We start from the raw sequence: 22285 nt of genomic DNA on the forward strand, positions 1-22285 counted from the left end.
TCACCTAGTCCCGTTTTGTTTTCATCTTTAGAGCCAAACTTAAGCTGTTTTTTTCTGCCTTCCTTGCAATTATGTTGGGGCTATGTGCTTATTCTAACTGGTAGACTATAAGTAGAGGTGATATGTGTCATTTATGACTCAAAGCCCTTTGCCATGTGGATTGTGGAGGCTGCATGTTGAGATGATGGATTCACTAGGTGATACTAGACTGAATTTCTAAATCACCATTTGGAATGTAGCTTCTGGATGCATCGAGGACATTGTATGGGCAAGAAATAAACTTTGTGTAAAACTGCTGAGAGTTTGTCATTGTGCTGTCAAGGCATAATCTAGCCTGTGTAGATTAATATGACTAATATTGGTAGATGAATACTAAATGCAACAAACTGTTGAGGGGTCATTTTTAGGAGAAGGCCTTTTCAGTGAATTAAGGTATTCATTAAGATATCCTCCTTAATGATATTAAGGAGGAGGGAGGATTTTATTGAAGACACAGAAACAAGGTTAAAAAAGGAAATGCATGTTTTGGTGATAAAACCCTTTGTCCTTCTTTTTATTGTCCCATATCCTGTAATAGAATTTTCTTTCTTTAAAGCTTCTTACATCTTTCTAAATGCGAAACAGTTATATTCTGGAGTAGTCATTACTAATTTTATTAGTGAATGAGTTTATCAGCTCCTCTTTTTTGGGAGAAGATTTTATCAAAGGGTATGGAGGAGAAAACATAAGAGTTCCAATTAAGTTTTTGAGGAAAGGAGGGGGCTTTAAATGCAGGCTAAGAATGAAGCACAGTGGATGTTGTATTTTCCTCTAATTTGGTATTGAGGTCTCTCTCTGGAGAGTTGCTAGAAACTCTAGCTCTGCCCTGATGGGGATCCAAGGGAGATGGTCTTAGATGCTTACAAAGTGGCTTCACATGATACTTCTTTATCCTGGTGGACAGTCTAACCTAAGTGTCTAACTCATGACCAGGTTTCCCTCTTACAGGGAACTTGAATATACTGGCAGGTACCTTTGTGGTTCGTGCCTGGCTTGTGTCCAGCGTATGAGATAGCCACTATCTAGGAGAGCCATGACTGGGCAGAGAGTTAGGTTTGGTTGTGTTGGTCAAGTGAGACACAGAGGAGGCATGAAATAACAGAAGCAGTGTATGTTATTTACAGACCCAGAAAGAAGAGGGCAGCACACCTCAGGGCCAGTAGGAGGAAGGGGAGTCATCCAGGACATGTACTCTCAACTGGCGGTTGGGAACAAGACAGAAAGAGATAGACATGTGGGTCGAAGTCTTTACTGGGGTCCGTGGTGTTACCCAAGTAAGTTTCCCACAGGGAGTTCTAATTGGTGGGTTTAGAGGAAGCAGGCACAAGTTCTACGTAGGCATGCTGTGTCTGAGAGGAGGTCAGTGTGGCATATCTGCACAGTATGTATGGGGTGTGGAGGTCAGTGGGGCAAGTCAAATAGGCTGTGTTTAGCTGTTCCACAGGGAAGTGGTCACCAGGAGGCAGTTATATAAGGGAGATATCTGGATCAATCACATTGAGGAACAGGGAAGAGGTGAAGAACTGGAAACTGTGTCAGGGATGACTTACCCTTCCTTCTGATACGAAAAAAATTCAACTTATGTTTAAAATGAATGCCAAAAGCTGGGCACAGTGGCTGATGCCTGTAATCCCAGAACTTTGGGAGGCTAAGGCGGGCAGATCACTTGAGGTCAGGAGTTTGAGCCAACATGGTGAAACCCCATCTCTACTACAAAAAATACAAAAATTAGCCAGGCGTAGTGGCATGTGTCTGTAGTCCCAGCTACTTGGGAGGCTGAAGCAGGAGAATTGCTTGAACCCAGGAGGTGGAGGTTGCAGTGAACTGAGATCACGCCGCTGTACTCAGCCTGGGTGACAGAGTGAGACCCTGTTTCAAAATAAAAATAAAATAAAATAAAATGGATGCCAAAGCAACATAAAATAATTATAAGAATTTGCTACAGTGGAAGATGTAGTCAGAACTCAGCTCACACATAAACACAAGTGATCCTTGAGGTAAAACTTGGTGAGTGGCAAAGTGTTGTCAACCACTGTCCCAGATGTTACTCTGCTTCCCTCACATACCACATAAAGTGGTAAATGGGTTTGATTCCTGGGAAATGAGTTTTCAAGTATCTTTAACCACTTAACAAGAAAATGTGACTTCTTAAAATGTACTTCTTAGGTTGACTCATTGTGAAGATAAAAAAGAAACAGCAGAATAAAGTGTAAGAAAAAATACAAATCAAATATTTAAAATTTTTTTGGATACATTATATTTGTACATATTAATGGGGCATACATGAAATTTGGTTACATGCATAGATGTGTAATGATTAAGTCAGGATATTTAAGGTATCTGTCATCCAAGTATTTATCATTTCTATGTGTTGGGCACGTTTCATTTCCTCTCTACTATTTGTGTTGAAAAATACGACCATTGTTGTTGATTGCTGTCACACTAATCTGCTATCAAACATTCGAACATATTCCTTGTATCTAATAGTATGTTTGTACCCCGTAACAAACCTCTCTTTATCTCACTTCCACCCTCTACCCTTACATCTGTCCCAGTCTCTGGTATCTATTGTTCCACTCTTTACCTCCATATGATCAACTTTATTAGCTCCCATGTATGAGTGAGAACACACAATACTTTTTGTGCCTGGCTTATTTCCCTTAACATAATGACTTACAGCTCCATCTGTGTTGTGACAAATGACATGATTTCCTTTGTTTTTATGGTCAATAGATTTCCATTGTATAAATATAAAATATTTCCTTTATTCATCATCTGTTGATGTACGCTTAGGTTGATTCCATATCTTTGCTACTATGAATAGTGCTGCAGTGAATGTGAGGGTACAGGTGACCCTTTGATAGACTGATTTCTTTTCCTTTGGATAAATACCTGGTAGTGGGATTGCTGGATTGTATGGTAGTTCTGTTTGTGGTTGTTGTTGTTGTTGTTTTTTGAATGTCCATATTGTTTTCCATAGTGGCTGTTCTAATTTACATTACAACCAACAGTGTATGAGTTCCCTTTCCTCCACGTCCTCACTAACATCTGCTATTTCTTGTTTTTTTAATTAATAGCCATTCCAACTGGAGTAAGATGATACCTCATTGTGGTTTTGATTTGTATTTCCCTGATGATTAGTGATGAGCATTTTTTTCTGTATACCTGTTGGCCATTTATATGTCTTCTTTTGAAAATTTCTATATATGTCCTTTGACTCTTTTTACATGCTATTAATATTTTACTGTTGATTGCATATTCTGGATATTAGTCCCTTGTTGGATGAATAGTTTGTAAATATTTTATTCCAATCAAGAAGTTGCCTCTTCACTCCTTTGATTGTTTCTTTTGTTATGCAGAAGCTTTTAAATTTAATATAGTCCCATTTGTCTATTTTTGTTTTTGTTGCCTGTGCATTTTAGGTCTCAGCCATAAAATCCTTGCCTACACCAATGTCCTAAAGAGTTTTCCATAAATTTTCTTCTATAAAACCCAAAGTTTTATAGTTTTGGGTTTTACTTTTAAATCTTTAATCCATCTCGAGTTGATTTTTGTATATGCTGAGAGATAGTGTTCTAGTTTCATTCTTTTGCATGATTATCTCGTTTTCCAGCACCATGTATTAAAGAAGTATATTGTTTTTACATTGTACCTATTTGGAGATCTCTGAACTTCTGTATCTGGATGTCTTAGTCTCTTTCTAGACTTGGCAAGTTTTCATCTGTTATTTTATTAAATAGTTTTTCTAACTCTTTCATTCTCTTTTAGGTCACCAATAATTTGAGTATATTTGGTTGCCTTATTGTGTCCCCATATGTCATGAGGGCTTTGCTCTTATTTATTTATTGATTTATATTGTGTTATTTTAAAAGACCTGTCTTCACATTCTAATATTCTTTCTTTTGTTTAGTCTATCATTAAAACTTTGAATGTATTTTGTATTTCATTCCATGAATTCTTGAGAGCTTCTATTTATATCTTTTTTATTGTATCTATCTCTTTGGTAAATTTCCCAGTCACATCCTGAATAGTTTTTCTGATTTCTTTGTATTGTTTTTCAGAGTTATCTTATAGCTCAATGAGGTTTTCTTTTTTAACATTTTCTACATTTTGAACTCTTTTTCTGAGATTTTATGAATTTCTTTTTGATTGGGATTTATTGCTGGATAACATGTTCCCTTGCAGGTTTCATATTTCCTTGCATTTTTATGTTTTCTGTGTCCTTACATTGGTATCTGTGCATCTGGTGTAACAGTTGCTTCTTCCAATTTTGTGATTTTGCTTTCATAGGGGAGGACTTTTTCCTGAAGATGAATATATGGTGTTGGTTGGGTAGGGCACTTTGGCTTTGATTCTGGGTACATGCAATAGTGCAGTGTCTGTATGATTTCTTTGACTATAGACAGCATCAGTGGTGTCTGATTTCCTTGGCGGCTTAGGGTACAGTTGTCAGAGAAGGCTGTGGTGAAGTTGTGCTGAGATCCGGGATGCCAGTCTTTAGGCTTCAGTGGTGGCAGCAGGGAGCTGACTGTGCCTGCCCTTGGGCCCAAGGTGGCATACATTGGTACCAGTGTTAGCAGGACCAGGCAGGCTGATTCTTTGCCTCCAAGTGGCTTGTTCAGGTACCAGGCATGGCAGTGGTGGGCTGGGTGGGTGGAAGAGTTCTTGAGCCCCTGGCAGTGGATGTGGCATGAGCAATGTGGCAGCAGTGAGACAACCCTCTGAAACCCAAGTGGTCTGTGCTAGTGTTGGCAGTGGCTGTGACCAGTTGGGTGGGCTGATGACCTGCAGGTGACATGTGAGGGATGGGTACCGGCTGTGGTGGTAGTAGCAGGTTGAGTGGACCTGATCCTAGACACTGGGAGGAGTGCTCAGGTGCCACGGGCAGTGGACTGGATCAGGCAATCTCCAGGCTCCTGGATGGTATGCTCAGGTGGAAGCAGCAACATCTGTGCTGTGGACCTGCTATCAGAGAAAGCTTGGTTGCTTCCCCTGGGGGCAGCCATAGGCAGGCAGCTGGAGGGTGTGGGCTTTTCTTGCACCTCAGCCCACAGCAGTCTGTAGCTGCAGTGGTTGCGGGCAGTGGAATTTGTCCTCAGGATGCATGAGGATGCGTGGCCGCCCCTCTGCTGGGCTGGGGATGGGATTGTTGCTCAAGACTCTTGACCTGGGCCTGGTTGCAGGGCAGGACACAGTCCAGTGTGGGCTGGGCTCTTAAAATGGCACTGTGCTGCAGCTGCTTAGGACTTGGGTTTGTGGGACTCGGTGTGAGCTCCCTGTCTGGAACAGTGCCTTCGTGTGGTTTCTAGGGCACACCCTATGTTACTTTCAAGGCCTCTGAGGGTCAAAGGGCTCTCCCCTGGCTAGGATTGTTGTAGTCCATGATGGGAATGTGGACCACTGGGGTCTCTCACCCTTTCTCCACACTGGGGAGTTCCAAGATGATCCCTGCTGAGCAGGCTACCTCACTTCCCTCTACTTTGTTGCTTTAGATGTTTCCCGTTACTTTGTTGAATTTCGGTGTTCTCTCTTGGATGATCTATTTGAAATGTGATTTTTCTCCTCACTATTTTGTTTCTTCTTAATGGAGGAGGTGAGTAGACATTAGGAGATGCCTCTAATCAGCCATCTTGAAGCTGGGACATTGTCTTTTTCAAGAATTACTACCCAAGACCAAGTTAGAACATGCCTCAGAGGTTCCAGGTATAGTGTGGGGCACTGAGGAATGTGGTCCTGGCCCTTAGCCACAAGGGCCCTGCAAGCTGTTGCTGCCTGTCTGAGGGCAGCAGAAATAGAGCTCAACAAATAAACTTATGCAAACCACGGTGCTGGGACCGCTGAGCTCACCCTCCCAGGAGTGTCCAAATCAAGTATTTAGGTGGCTTACTTAGAGATCCAAACCAGGGCAACATTAAAGGAAAATCTGGGGAATATGTGTTTTCTTGCTGCCATTTTCTCAAAGCAGACATTATGATAATATAAAGTGAAATATGGGATAAATGATCACTGTCCTAATGCTGTGGATCAAATATTTTTTCACATATCAATTTCCATTAATAAATGAACTTGCCCTGGCTTAGACCCCTAAGAGCAGCTGATAAAATTCAGTATCTCTTTTTTTCCTACAGAAGTGGGTGACAGGAAATTCACTTCTTAGAGAATTTATCACTATTTTTGAAAATATGATTATGAAAAATAATTTCTGATATTGAGGTTAGACTGTTACATTATGGGGGTTGGTAAAGGGAAGGATGGACTCTCCTGTTATCTTTCATATCTCTCCTGGTCCACTGTAGATTGCCATGGTAGTAGGAACTTTGATATACATTAATATGGTCCACATAGAAATTATATGAGGAATGAAGCAAGAGGCTTATAACTTCGGGGAAGAAGGGTTGCCTATATCCAGTTTTCAGAATGTTCTCTATCTTCAGAGTGGAATAAAAGTTTGATTCTATCTCTAGTTTCCCTAGTAGCAGGAGTTTTGTTCGCCTTTCCTGTACTCGCTGTAGCAGCATGGAAACTTCCTTGGAACCCCAGATCATGGCAGCAGTGGTAGATTCCTACTTTAAGATATTGGGAAGTAGGTGAAGAGAGCTTTGGGCACTTTAATGATGAGGGTGGTTTTGGGGTCATGCCTTGGGGATTTCCTATATACAAGGTGCCATTTGAAAGTACAGACAATAGCATGAGAACTAGAAAAGATAGCTTCAAGGTTTGAGCCTGTTACCTTTAACCAAAAAAGAGCAAGTTGGGAAAACAAACTAATTTTTAAGGAGAAGACATTGACTTCATTTTTGGACGTTGACTTTGAAGTGATGATTATTAAAATGGTGGCTGGAAGTTTGACACACCATCTTTTTTTTCTTTTTTAAGGTTAAAAAGAGGAATTTACTGGGGCATATAACCAAACCATGAAATGCATACAGCTTAAACTGCCTTTAGGGCTGGCTGGGAACACATAACTTGAATTTAGTTAAGTCTGTCTCTTCTATTTCATGTATCAGTTTCATGTTCTGTTTTTTTTTTTTTTTTTAATTTTTATTTCAACTTTTAGATTCAGAGGGTACGTGTGCAGCTTTGTTAAATGGATATATCCTGTGACACTGAGGTTTGGGGTACAAATGATCCTGTCACCCAGGTAGTGAGCATAGTACCCAAAAGGTAGTTTTTCAGCCCTTGGCTTCCTCCCCTTGCCCCCAAGTAGTCCCCAGTGTCTGTTCTCATCTTTTTGTCCATCTGTACCCAATGTTTAGCTCCCACTTATAAATAAGAACATGCAATATTTGGTTTTATGTTCTTGCATTAATTCACTTAGGATGATGGCTTCCAGCTGCATCCATGTTGCTGCAAAGGACATGATTTCATTCTTTTTTTGTGTCTGCATGGTATTCCCTGGTGTATGTGTACCACGTTTTCTTTATCCAGTCCACTGTTGATGGCTACCTAGGTTGGTTCCATGTCTTTGCTATTGTGAATAGTGCTGCGGTGAACATACGAGTTGACACTTCATCTTTTGTGAAAAGCTGGGGCTAACAATGTTTTGGATAGAGACTTTTAGGCTCAAATTAAAGACCCCCTCATAAATTTGTTATTTGATAGAGCATATCTTTGAGATTATAGTTCAGGTTTGTGGAAGTATATGATTCAATATATAAGCTCCTAACAACTTTCTATGAGGACATCTTTTTTTTTTTTTTTTTTTTTTTTTTTTTAAATCCAGCAGGGCTACAAATTTATTTGTCACCTGGTAAAATCTATATGAAATGAGTAAATTTTTTTAAGGAAAGATATTATTGAAGGAAATAGAAAAGTGGTGGGATAACATTTTAAAAAACATATATTTGGCTTTGTGAACAAAATGATTTTATTTTATTTTTTGTTGAAGGCAAAATCTCTTCAATAAGAGGAGATAGAGGAGAATTTCCTCTCCAGAATGTAATCTGTAGCCATCTGCTGCTGTATCTCATTCTGTTCTTCATGTAATTAGAGCAATTAGGATGAGGCTGGCACTGTATATTGGTCATGGAAGGAGGGTTGAGCTATTTCTAGGCTTGTTTTGAGAGACTGGAGATTAATGGCCTAATCTTTTAGGTAAATTGATAGAAACTGAGATATGTTTAAGCTAGGAAATGGAGAAGGGCAATTTTTTTTTTTGTTGTTGTTATCTGTTATGTTGCTTTCTTATCACCATGGTAACTGGGTGTTTTGACAAATATATTTTTAATGAGATTAATTCATGATAAAGAAGAAAGTAATAGTGATAAAGAAAATGATAAGAAGAAAGATTGTAGTATGAAAGAAGATGGGCTCCGTGATGTGGTGATATGGTGGAAACCTCACACCAGATTTTCAACGCTAAGAAGTTTGGAGAAAAGAAGGAAGGAGAATTTAAAGGAGAAGACAAAATTGGGATATACAAAACTGTCTTTTGGGAAGCCAGTCATGGAATGTGTTTTGTACTGAAGAAGGGCCAGGAGATTAGGTACTGCAACCACAAATGTGCTAAACCATTGTAGGATTCTTAGGATAGATTGCAGTGCCACTCGACCCTCACGTAAGATTAGCATGCCATTCCAAATCCTGGAAGAGGCTTCTCGTAACATCTGACTGTTCTTCCTGATCACCCTCTCTGTGCCCTTTTCTTAATTGCAATTGCCAACACATTAGTGATGATTCTCATTGCTAATACTGAACTGTTGCCTGTTCTTCCAATGGATCTTTCTCAGGTAAAGATTATTATCTACTTCAATTCAACCTACTTGTGGCCACCAAATACATTTTTATGAAATACTCCTTTATCCCTGTCTCTTTTTTATTCAAATACTTTTGGTAAAGGCTCACATTGCCTACAATACCATGCTTCTATCTTGACGTTCAAGGTCACCTGAAGAGAGACCAACCCACTTTATCTCCTATAGCTCTTCTGTATGAACCCTATTTTCTTTTTTCTTTTTTTTTTAAATTAAATTGAATTTAAAGTTCTGGGATACGTGTGCAGGACGTGCAGGTTTGTTACATAGGTAAATGTATGCCATGGTGGTTTGCTGCACCTATCAACCCATCACCTAGGCATTAAGCCCCACATGCAATAGCTATTTATCCTGATGCTCTCCCTCCCCCGGCCCCTCCGACAAGCCCCAGTGTGTGTTGTTCCCCTCCCTGTGTGCATGTGTTCTCATTGTTCACCTCCCACTTATAAGTGAGAACATGCGGTGTTTGGTTTTCTGATGAACCCTGTTTTCAACTAGCCTGTGTCCTGCCTGTCTTTAAAATGTGTTGTGTTCATCTCTGCCATTGCCTCTTTGCACATATGATTGCTGTTGTTTGGAAACCTCCTTGGTTCTCTAAGTCTTAAATCCTTTAAGGTCCAATTCAGTACCTCACCATCTTAATTGTGTTCTACCACTAATTTTCTGTTATATTTTTATTTAAGAGATCTTACAGTACTTAGCATAGTTGTTTATAGTGTAGCAATGCTGAAAAGTTGATGCTAGTGCTTGAAGCATAGGCCTTTAGGAGAGATCAGGATGGCTTACCCCGCTTTGTATTTCAAGTTGCTGTGGCACCAGGCCTTTGGGAACTCAGACAAGTCAGGTTAGAGAAATGAGTTGGGTTTTTATTTCACTCCTTTGTTTAATTTCCTGTCAAAGCCCTGGTGTCACCAAATTCTACGCAGCCCAGGCACTTGACAGAAAAAATGATTTTCCTTAGTTTTGAGGGGACTTATCCTAGATGCATTGAATAGATTCAGCTTCTGGGTGCATGCCCAGTGCCTTATACATAGAACAGTTAATTCTAGGGGATGTCCATGCTCCATTCTGTTCTGATCAGGACTCATTTATGTGTGCCAAGCCACTGCTGAGCTTGGCATGTACTGATGGGCAGGAGAGGCCTGGCTTCTGTATACATATGACAAGCTCTGCTGGGTGGGGCATATCCCTGGATGAGAGATCCTGGGTGAGAGAGCAGCAGAGAGAACAAAACAGTGGGAATGAGAGACTGTAAGTAAGTAGTTAGAACAGACATAAAAGGAGATATTAATAATAGAGGAAATTGATATCCATATTGCCAGTGGAAACAACCACGTAGAGCAGGGTTTTGATGTCCTTCACAGTACGTGCGTCTTTGTCTAGAATTTACCCAGGTTCTGGCATTACCTGAAGGTCACTGACTCCAACTTTATTCATTTATGGTGTGGTCTATGCTTTATCCCAGTGTTACCGGGAGATGTTAATTCTTTATTGAAAATGTCTATATTTTAGTTCTTCAGGGGCTACTTAACTCTTTAATTGCTTTTTGTTTATGCAAGTGAAACCCTGGGCTACATATCTGAAAATGTTTCACTTATCCTTGAATTATACCTCCCAAGCATTAAGCTATAGCTTCTACAAATTTAGTAATGGTGTCTGCCCCGAATAATGAGGATCTGTCTGTCCAGCCCTGTACCCATGTGTTATGTGTCAGGTGCATGGATTTTATTGTTTCTAAATGGCAAATTAATAGGATGTCAGAATTTGCATGGACTATGCAAAATCATCCATTCAGCAACTATTGAGCAGTATTCTCTGATATACTGAAAAAATAGGAGATCTTTGCCCCTACGGAACCTACAGTTTAGCCAGGAGTAAAGACAATAGACATGAAGCATAATAAGTATAATGCTCCTAATAAGTGTGTTAGGAAGTCATAAGTACATTGCAAAATAGAAAGAGTGGTAAGAGCATGAGTTGAAAATACATAATTATACGAGATTAATTATAGGTTAGTATTTTCCATTTGCTTTTTAGATTACAGAACTTAAAGGAAACAGGCATTCAAATCCTTGTATCTATCTGGATCCTACAGGAATAATTAGCCATTTGGTTCTCACCATTTGGGAATTGGAGAGAAGGACAGGAATAAATCCCCAAATCTCAAGTCCAGGTCAAGATGTAGTGAAAGCAATCCCCCAAAGGAGACACTTGAGTTCTTCCTTTCTGTTCTTAGGAACTTGGGAGTTTCTCCTTAAGGATAGAAATGCATTTTGTTCTAATGTTTGTCTTCAATGTAAAGCAATAATAATTTGAATTTTAGGTGGTTTGGTTGAATATCTTTGTATTGAATAGATTTAAATATGATGTTGGGAATATGTTATCTTAAACATGCCATTCTTTATTCTTAATTATAAACTAAAATTTTCAGGTTATCAGTCAAGGCTTGAGAAGGCACTGGAGCAGAAGTTTCTTCTATCCAGCAACTATACTTTCTTCTTTTTTTTTTTTGAGTTGGAGTCTCACTCTGTCTCCCAGGCTGGAGTGCAGTGGCGTGATCTCGGCTTACTTCAACCTCTGCCTCCCAGGGTCAAGCAATTCTCTGCCTCAGCCTCCTGAGTCGCAGGGATTACAGGCGCTTGCCACCACGCCTGGCTAATTTTTTGTATTTTTAATAGAGACGGGGTTTCACCATCTTGGTCAGGCTGGTCTTGAACCCCTGACCTCGTGATGCACCTACCTTGGCCTCCCGAAGTTCTGGGATTACAGGTGTGAGCCACTGCGCCCGGCCCAACTATACTTTCATATCATTTATTTTCCCTTTTTCTTCCAGTCACTTCTTTTCAGAATAATTAATGTTATTGAAATAAGGAAACATACCTGAAAATTAAAATGAAACCACATTGATTTTAATTTTAAGGTATGTTTTCTTATTTTGGCATAATCCTGAATTTTGGTGTTCTGTTTTTCATGTTTACACATAAACCTAAAATGTTTTCCCCTTTGGTATTTATTTTCTGTTACTAGATTGTCACTCCCTGAAGTTTGCTAATCTGATGGAGGCTGACCTAATAATGTAGAATATAAAAATGTCTCTCTGCTTTCTGCCCCTGTAAATGCAGCATGCCGTAAATGCCCGTTGTATGCTTCAGTCATTCTAGTACTTTTTGCTCTTTAATAGTATAATTGCCTCTTATATTTCTTCAGGTTATCATCTGGGCAGAGTGTTAGTTCATAAGGGAGCATGAGGCACATCTGTGAGCTCCAGAGCTCAGCAGGATTCACCCCTGGGCTTTGGCAGGGCATGTGAAGGTGGGGCTGGCACCTCATTATTGCCAGCTTTATTGTTGCCTGTTGTGCATCAGCTGCCAATACTGCTGTGACACCACACACTATTTTTGGTCTTTTTAGCTAAACATTTTTTTTTCAAATAATTAACTTACGTACCTATTTCTACAAATGAAAAGACTATTTAATAGAGAAGTGGGAACGGAAAAGCAGATTTTAATGCTTTAAGATTTTAAAAACTTTTAAAATTAGTTGTGGTTTTTTTTTTTAAACTGTGTAGCTGTTTGAAAGCTAGTAGTATTTGAAAACCACAGTAATGAGTGTATTACTGAGAATGCAATAGTACCAACTCCTAGAATATATCCTTTTTGCTGCTATTTTAAATCATCACCTTAAATGACAAAAGTACGTGAATATAATTCAAAACCAAATTCAAAACCTTTCCACTTCAAACTGGCTTCTGTTTTGATAATGCCAGGATTCTGATAATCTTAAAGGCAGGAAACATGAATTTATTTTATTTTATTGCTTATGTAGTATCCTTCACTCCCATTGAACATTCCTGCCAGTTTTTCCATTTAGCACCTCTAAATATACATACTTATTTCATTTCCAAAGATCCCCTAGTTCAGGTCCTCTTTATGTCTAGTTTATTTTGATGTGGTAACAATTGGAGTTTTAATCAGTGTCTCTCCCTATTATTATTTCCTATTATACCTTCCCTTTTGTTTGGAAATAGGTACTATTTTTTTCAGGAAAAGATAAACGTAGCATATCTCATACTGCAGAAGAGTTGAATTCTTGACTTTTGAATTTTATGTCAAATTCTAGGCATGAAGGGAGCTGTTCTGGAATAATTAGAATCAGTTATTTCTGTCCTCAGAAAAGTAGAGTTAGGGGTGGTGGGTGGCATGCAGATCCCCTGTGCCCAGCGTGGCTGGAGAATAGTAGAGATGGCTGTCTAGTTAGAGGGAACTGTGGCAACTTTGCAAATTTCCCATGGCAAGGGTAACTTAGGGTGTGATGAGGAGATACCTGTATGCCCAGAGGGACATGGATGTAGCCAACAGAAAGCCAGACTTGACAGAAGGCTTGTGGCAGAGATGAGGAGGATGAGGGAAGGAGCTAAGGATCTGGGCAGACCTGCCTGTAGGAGAGCTACAGATGTTTGTGGATAAATGCTGATGACCTCCACCCATCCTTCCATTCCTCTACCACACAAATCTAGCATTTTATAATCCTTTGGAATTTAGATGCAGCCCATGAGGAAGGGGAAACCAGAAATTGAGATTACCCTCACTTGACTGAAATTTAATTTTCACCATTCAGCAGCATAGGAGTTTTAAAACAGAGATTAAATTCAGTTGTACAGTAATAAACTCCCAATTGCTTGCACACCTGAGTTTGTGCTTTGCCCTAGTACCTGCTGCTCTAGTTCCTTTGCAGTGAAGCCTCTCTAATCTTGCTGTTTTCACGGGGGAAGCTACCATGGCTGTTGGTAATACATGGCCTGGACATGTTGATTCTTCATAGTCTGTGTCTGCTTCATTGTTCCCGCTGTTTTCCAACCTGAACCTGTCCTTTACGCAGCCCAGTCCCCTCATAGCCTGGTGTCTACTGGGAGACTTCTCAGCTTGCCGCCTAACTGCTCTTTCTTTGTGTATACTTTTCCCTCTTACATTCAGACATGAGCTGTCGCCTTCCTCTTTTTCGCCAGTCTACATCTTTACCAGTTTTCATGGTTCAGCCCTAACAGAGCTGTCATTTTATGACGTTTCTTTATTTTTATTGTCACTACAGTGTTGGATTATTATTATTATTTTTTAATATTTACTTCTTGGCACTTACGTAATGCTTTTTGTTTCTTGATTTTTGTTCTATGGCTGTTAGTGTTTTTTTTCTCCAACTCGATGATAAGCTTCTTAGGAACATGGGCCATACCCTGTTTTTCTCTTGTATTCTCTTGAATGCTAGCATATGGTGGGCATAGAGCAGATACTGAAAAATTACTCATTAATTAATGGGGTGGAAGCGATTGCTATTTACATTCTGTGTATGAGATGAATTTTATCTTTATCTGTTTTATTCTTTATGTATTTCTATGTCTCTACCACACTAGCAGTTAAAGAAGCAAGCAGTGGGTGGATGCACTGTTCCCATCTCTGACAAGTACAACAAAGCTGACTTGCCTATTTTTAGAAACCTTGATGGTGTTAATTTTTCAAATGTCACTTAAAAATAGGTAGCTAAATAAGTACTCTGAGTGTTTTTAATGCAATGGTATACTTTTCTAAAGGGGCCTCTGGAATATGGGCATCACAGATTGAACATCTTTAGTTAACACTTGCTCAAAGTTATCAAAGAGATAAAGAGAGAGTTATTGTTCTGTCTTGTGTAATATTTTTTAATTGCTAAGTTATCTGTTGTTAATTAGGATCCCCTTTTTGACGTAGCTTCAGAAGAATGTTTTGCCCTAAATTCTAGTTCAGTGTTTCATTTATATGCTTGGATAAGTTTCCTTCCCTGTTCTGGACTTTACTTTCTCTGTCCTATACTTTATTTTTTAATTCGATATTAAGGACCTTTTCACAGAAGAGTACTTCCCCGTTGGGTTTTAGAGAAGCGAGATCTTCTTTTCTCATGTAATTTCTCTGGCTATTGTGTCTCATGTAATTTCTCTGGCTATTGTGTCTCACGTAATTTCTCTGGCTATTGTGTATAGTTTGCTGGGGACCCAAAGCAGGCAAGAGACCTAGGAAAGAAGGAACAGAAACCTGAGAGGCTTCGGGCACACAGGAATGTCACTTTGTTCTCGTTCAGCACCTTCCTCTAGTCGTGCATTGGTTTCCCCCAGATCCAGAGAAGAACATAAAACCCATTTTGCAGAAGCAGGCCATATGCCTCTCTTTAGGGATGACCCATGAAACATGTATTATTTTTCACATATAAAAATATATAATGCATCTGATATTTTTAAAAATCTCAGATGGCACCTTACAAATAATTTGAGCTTTGCAGTACCCTGCTTGTAGGTCACCCTTATCTGAGGTGCTTCTTGGTTAAGATCTCAAAAATTCTCTCTCTCTTCTTTCCTACTGGAGTGAACTGGAAACTACCCTGTGTCACATTAAAGTTACTGGCAAATGTGTCCTTATTGTGAGAATAAAGAAGAACATGCACTGACTTTGGGAGGAATCCCCACCTCATTCAGTGGCACTGCTTGCCAATGCATAGTAAAAAAATAAGATAGAAAAGCTCCTACAAAGAGGAAAACAATACAACTATATGTATTCACTTGCTTTCTCATTTGCTTATTTACTTGACATGTTTCAGTAAGTGCGGAGAAGAAAAGGCACAGGGTACTATGCAAAAAAATGGACAGGAGATGGTGGTCCTTTATGAGAAGGGTTCTTTAAGAAAGTAATTTCTAAGCTGAGACTTACTGAATTTCTAAGTTGAATTCCTACTGACTAGTAGAAGGCTAGACAACATGGCACAGCAATAAGGCGAGAATAGCAGGAGATGGAGGCAGCTCCATTAGAAATGCTTATGTTTAATTTTTAAAAGACACGTCTTGGGCTCTCGATTGGCAAATAGCTGTGGAAAGTGAAATATTTTGTTTTGAAGAGTTAATGTAGTTGAAACAGCATAATCTTGTAAAGTTATATCTAAATCTTAATAGAGAATGTAAAGAAAGATTAGAGATTTAAAATTTAACGCAGATCATGCCATGTGGTCCGTGGCTTTTATAAACTTTTTTACTCAAATTATGACTGTTATATCTGGACATTTATTTAAAAGATTATATATCTCTCTCTCTGTACACATATATATGTATGGGTAGATAGTCTTTTGGGTTTTTTTGGCATTAATTCTTGAAGCTCAGTTTATTTAGCGTCCCCATATGTTAGGAACCTTTTATAGCTTATCTCACTTGAGAATATAACAATATATCTAAATTAGAGCCCTCCTTCAAAATCCTGAGTTTACTTTGGAAGGTGTATCTTTTTTGCTTTCTTCTCCTTTCCCTTTCTTAGCTTATCTTTTGGGTAGAATTACAGAAAGTGGTAGGAACAGTTGTCTCTTCTAAATGTGGTGCCGTGTTACCACCTCCTGTGCAGGCAGAGCCCTGTGCATTCCAAAGATGTCCTGGGAATGGAAACTAGACAAAGAGAGAGGAAGATTGGCTTGGCTAAGCTACATGGACATTCAGTTTGTGAAAGGATAAACTAGATATAAAGAAGAAGAAGTGACAAATGGTTTTTCACTTGACTTTCTTAAATGTAAATCCAAACCTGACCCTTATTAAAGTGATCTGGCTGCTTTTTATTTGAGTAAATATAGAATCTTTGATATACTGTCTTAATGTTGCCTTTGTGCTAACCTGAACCTGGCGATCCTTATAATTGTCCCTGAAGATACATAATATGGAGATGAAAGTTACCTTTTTAATTCTAGTCCGTAGTAATTAAGCACATTGTTAAATGCTTGAAGGGAAATGCAAATCAGAAAGGCTAGATGTCTTTTGGTAAACTTACCATACTTTTCTGATATTTAGCTTATGTAGAATATAATTAAGATAAACCAAATAACCAAGCTTGTAAAGGTGCTGTCGTGTAGAAAAAAAGTAACATGGAGCCAGGGGCCTTTTAACACTTCAGTTCTGCCACAAAAGAGCCATGTGACTTTATACTGAAAACATAAGCTTTCTGAGCTGTTTCGTCATCTATGAAATGGAGATAATGCCTACTTTATTAGGGACGTTTGTGAAGATCACAATACATGTGAAAGTGCTCCACACATTTGTGTGGTCCCTAACCTTCAGATGAGTTTAATTAAGTAATTGTTGATCATACCTATATTATGTGCAGGGTTATGCTGGGCAAGACAATCCTAGCCCCTGCCTTTAAGCAGTTCACAGTTCAGTAGCTGTGTGACCTGAATCCTTTGTAGCTGCTCCGTGTGTTGTTTGAGAAGCATTAGCAGTGCCATTTCTGCATCATGCTTCAATTCAGTGGCCAGACCAGGGGTCACTCACGGGGTCCTGCCTCACACAGAGGACCACGGGACAGGAAGCAGACTGTATTGCCACCTTGCTGGATGACATGTGATCACGCAACATGAGAATCATCTGGTTTGGCTGCTGTGCAAGTTGATGAAGTGGGGGTCAGTCCACCAGAGCAGGATAGGTGGAAGAGAGCCTCCGTGATCACATGAATGATGCTGGAAATGCAGCAGAGTTGGCATTGCTTGATGAAACTGTGATGAAACCTGAGCATAGAGGCTGGTGGTATGTAGCGAGGTGAAATTTACCAAGTGGGTGTGTACTTGGTATTGGTTTTGTATTATTCATTATGCATTTTGTATATAAAAGGAGATAGTATTTTTATTCACTGACATGGGTTTTGATTACATTTACATCACACTAGGTTCTTTGATTAACTACTATTGTAGTTTTGTTCACAACAATTCTTTTTACTCTTCTGTTTTGTTTTTTTTTTTCTCATTTCTGTGGCCTTTTCTTACCTTTCCTTAATCTTGTCTGGTCTTTTCTGAACCCTAAGAACTGCTCCATACCCAGAACTCATCCACCCAACTGCTGAATGTAAAATAAGTTGTCCTTTCCTCATCTTTCTTTCATCCCTCTAAAATGACATTTTATTACTATGCAGTAAACATGTTTTAATAAATGCTTCCCTAATTCCAAACATAACATACATTTTGCAGGGATTTTAGAAGTGGTAGACAGGTACAAAGAAGAAAATTAAAATTACTCTAATGCTTTGCACTGAGAGCTCACATCTGCTAGATTTTTAATGTATCTGTTGTATCTCCTAAAAAATTACTTAGGAAATGTTTGGATTTTCAGTGCAACTCACATGTATTTGTTAGATTTAGAAGATCAACACCACATTTATTTATGATCTATGATAATTTGGAACTAGTTTTCCTCAAGAATTTTAATGACATTTTATTTTTACCTCTATCTGGCATAAGATGACTATGTTTACTAACATTGATTCATTTGATTCATTTTTGAGCCAAAAAAAAGAAGCAACAAAACATAAATCAGGAGAGAGAAGAGCTCTTTTATTTAGTAATTCTTGACACATTTTAGATGCTCATCAAATAGTTAATTTTCTTGTCATTGCTTCTTACTTTTCCCTCCCTATATTTTTTATACTCCTTATAGCTCACACATTTAGCTAAGGAATGACATCCCACTGGGTCTCCTTGGGGTGCCTTATGTAGCTCATGTTAGAATTTGAGTATGGTCCCTTAGAAGACATGCTTTATCTAAATTGAAAGCTCCTGATCTGGGGGTTATTCATATTTTCTAAAGTTATATGCTAAAGTATATTTTATATGTTTATTTTTCTGGGAAGATAATCAGCCTATGAGTTTTATCAGATTTTTAAATGATTCTGTGACCAGAAAAAAGATTCAAGATCTGAATCTAAGATCTGCTTGTGGCTAGCCCTTGAATTCTTGTCAACTCTGGGCAAGGTACATAACCGCTCGGCAAAGAGGAGTCACTTATGCATAAAGTACGTGGAAGTTATACAGAATTTAAAGACAATTATGAAAACTGGGTTTAGTGGTTAGGAAAAAAGTCAAGGGACAGTATATTTCTAGTCCGAACCATATCAACTATTGTTGTATTCTGAGGCTAACTATGAGCTATGGAATGCCGAAGACAAAATAAATACTGCTTTAAATTCTTGTATGATAGATTTGGTAGACTATATGATAGATTTGGTAGACATTTCCTAATAGGAATTTCAAACATTAGAATGAGTTTTTGTAATATTCTTCTCATAAATTGGGTAAGATTTTTATTTTAATTAAGTACTTTAGAAGTGATCTTATTTGAATTTAAAACAATTTTCATTACCTGTGAAATATTCCATATGCTCAGAGTCTAAGAAATCCTAATAGGTAGTTAAAAGTGTAAAATGTCTTCCCTTCTTCCTATCTGTATCTCCTCCCTTCTCCATGCTTTCTTCCTGCAAATAATTTGTGTATTTGCTGTAAAGTGTGTACTTACCTTAAGCTAGTGTTTTCAGACCCTCTTCTTAGCCTGTGACATACTGGTGGAAAGTCTGTCCTGACCCCTTTTTTTCCCTCTTTAGCTCTGCCCATTCTTCATCCCATCCTCTGACTTGCACTCATTGTCTGCATGTTGGTTAACTGTCTATGGAACACTATGATTAGGAGACATATACAGATTTAACCCACCCAACTTTCTTGATTTCTTTTTCACTTAGTTGCTGTTTTATTAAAAACTCTTTGAAACAAATATACAAACCCATAATGTAATGTATACCTGAATACCAGTTTCCCCAAGGTAATCCAATATATAGGATGCTGTAGGTGAGTCAAAAGGACATAACTGTGGAAGAACTCAAGTGAAGTGAGCAGATCCTTTAGACTGTGAGGGTGGGGATGGGTAGGTGTAATGATTTTAGAAAGTAAGGTATAGAAAGTTGAATTAAATGGTCTCTCAAGGATCTTTCTGGCTCTCATATTCTGAGACCTAAAAAACATTGCTTAGGCGGAGATCACTAAGAACAAAAGGCTTCTCTTTATAATGGAGCTCGTTGTGATTCTCACTCAGGAAGCTTGGCAGAGGGGCCCATCATAAGACTGTCACCAGTCAATTAAAGTCAATGTCAATTAGAGAATATTAATTAAAATTGTAGCCTCCCTAAGGAAAAAAACATTGATTCTCTGTCTCTCTATATAGATTAGAAACATTGACTCTTTATTTCTATATATAGATAAATAGAAATATAGTTCTTTTCCCAACCAAAAGAAAGACAATAACTAAGTATTTCTGAATACATCTAACAATAGGAATCTAGTGCTTTTAGGTTCTCTGACTTCTTTTCAGCACCTCAGTACTACTAAACAGAACTTTTTCTTTTTTCAATTCTTGTTTCACAGTTTTCCTGGCCCAGAATCCTATCTCCATGAGTCTCTTAGCTATCTATGAACATAATTATCCCCTAGGGCTATAGCACCTCAACCCTCATCAGAATAAAGATATCACATGATCAGAATGCATTGATGTAAATAAAAAGTATTATTTTTGCCCTCAGCGCTTCTGATTATTGTATGTTTAATATGTAATTGCTGACTTCTGCATTGATGTTAGTAATCGTGATTTCACATCCTATTGTCAGAGAGAGACAATCCATTGAAGTCCAGAATATCAGAGGTAGAATGGACCTTGAAGAACATATACTGCAGTGGTCCTCAAATTTTAGCATGCCTAAGAATTACCTGGGTGCTTAGGATACATAGTGTTGAGTTTTACCTCTGAGATTCTGATTTGAGTATCTGAAGTAGGGTCCTTGAATCAGCATTTTAGACGGGTATGACAGATAATCCTGATGCATGTGGTTCAGGGACCACATTCTATAGTTCACCAGAGCCCAGAGATTTCCACTATGGCTTACCTAGAGTGGGCAGTGTGGGTTTCTAATTGTCCAATCATCTGTGTCAGCGAAGTGGCACTACTCTTTGGCAACTGCTTTTGTAAAGACTACCAGAGACCTCCTGGTAGCCAAGTCTAGTGTTACTGGCTTGCAAGCTTCATGATAAACTGACTTACACATACAAATTGATGTTTATAGCTTTTTATTCCTGCGATTACTGTTTTCCTCCCTATTTCTCACTTGTCTAGGTGCTTGTCTTGCCCTTCCAGTTATTCCTTCTTATTCTTATTCTCTAGTTCTGCTTCCTCTGCCTACCACTCATTTGTAGGTACGCCCACAGAATTCTAGCCTTTATTTTTTGTCTTTTGCTTGGATGATCTCTTATTTGGTTTCACTACCTTGATGGCCCACTTTTTTGTGATTTCCAGATCTTGCTCTTTACCTTTATTTATGGCTACATACTGGTCGTTTTCACCTGTCTGTCCCTCAGAACCTTCAAACTCAGTGTCTAAAATTGAACCCAAAGTCATTTTCCCCCAAATACTTCTTCCACCTGTATTTTCCATTTTATTAAATGGTCCCACCAGTGACCTCTCCAGAGTGCTTGACAACCAGAGTAGATTATTTTTTAAGACTCACCTTTCCTATATGACAAAATTGTTTTCACTAATAATAATGAAATGGAACAAATAATGGCAGAAAATTTTTTTTATTGAAATCTGTGTGCATATAATCATATCAGCAACAAAGTATTATAGTACAAAAAGGAAAACTTATATAGTCACATAATTGTAATAATATAATAATTGACAAAAGAAAGGGGAGAACTTGTGAAGAAACTTCCAAAAGAGTGAACTCTACAAATTTCAGAAAATAATTTGCAGGTAGAAGAACAAAATGGAAATATCTCAAATTGTGTTTCTTTCTTTCATTGTTTATTTAGAATCTAACCTGTAAGCACAGGAATATGTAGTTGGAGACATATATGGGTCAGAGACAGAAACTACACCTGAAATGAGCTCCAAGTTTTTCCAACAAACATGTATCAGAGTCCAGGCCATATAATTACCTATCTGTAAATCCCATATAATTAGTGTTCCTTCTGAAATAACTTTCATGGGGCATACCACATTTATTAAAGTATAAGAAATGAGAATGTGTTGGTTCAGCATTTACACATATATTACATAGCTATTGCTAAAACTTAACAGTAACCATGGCAATTATTGGGCACATAGACCAACACATTTTAACAGGGAGTAATTTATTAATGACATTGTTTACAATTGCTATTTCATAGTGACAACAAGAAGCAAACTGACTTTTAGTGAGCTATACTATTATTTTTAAATTGATTGCAAACAGTGTACCCCATTATTGTCTGAACTCACTCTCATACCCTTAGTATCCACTGGATCTCGCCACTGGATCGCCATTTACACACTCACCTTAGGCCAAGAACTGTAGGATCATTAAAAAATTCCTTTTCTCCTATGTTTTTAGAGTTTATTTTTCTACGCAATTTCTAACTTATTCATTGTGTGGTTAATTAATTTATTTTGAGACTTTTCTTTTTGTTAATGTAAACATTTTAAACAAATTTTCCTTTACCACTGTAAAAAATAGCTTTTTTTGAGGTATAATTTTTGTGTAGGAAAATTGCTGCTTTGTGTATTATACAGTGCCCTGAGCTTTAAGGAATAAGTGTGGTGGGGATGTATGAAAGAGCCTGTGAACTTGCAGAAGCCTGGTTTTGGAGGAGAG

The 22285-nt window shown here is 38.3% G+C and overlaps 1 protein-coding gene across 14 annotated transcripts in view; it reads left to right on the forward strand.

The window, feature by feature from the left end:
- Positions 1-22285, forward strand: part of IGSF11 (immunoglobulin superfamily member 11) — a 290534-nt gene that overhangs the window by 138179 nt on the left and 130070 nt on the right. Inside the window, exon 1 of one of the 14 annotated variants that reach the window (XM_063721749.1) lies at positions 1040-1313. The exons of 12 other annotated variants lie outside the window; for them this stretch is intronic. In XM_063721749.1, coding sequence (XP_063577819.1) covers positions 1151-1313 — 163 coding nt within the window. In that variant the 5' untranslated portion in view covers positions 1040-1150. Of the gene's footprint in view, positions 1-1039; positions 1314-22285 lie in introns of those variants that run through there. One more of the 14 variants, XM_054551475.2, reaches the window with a different exon arrangement.

The sequence above is a fragment of the Pongo abelii genome, chromosome 2 (genome assembly GCF_028885655.2).
Source record: "Pongo abelii isolate AG06213 chromosome 2, NHGRI_mPonAbe1-v2.0_pri, whole genome shotgun sequence".
NCBI lineage: Eukaryota > Metazoa > Chordata > Mammalia > Primates > Hominidae > Pongo > Pongo abelii.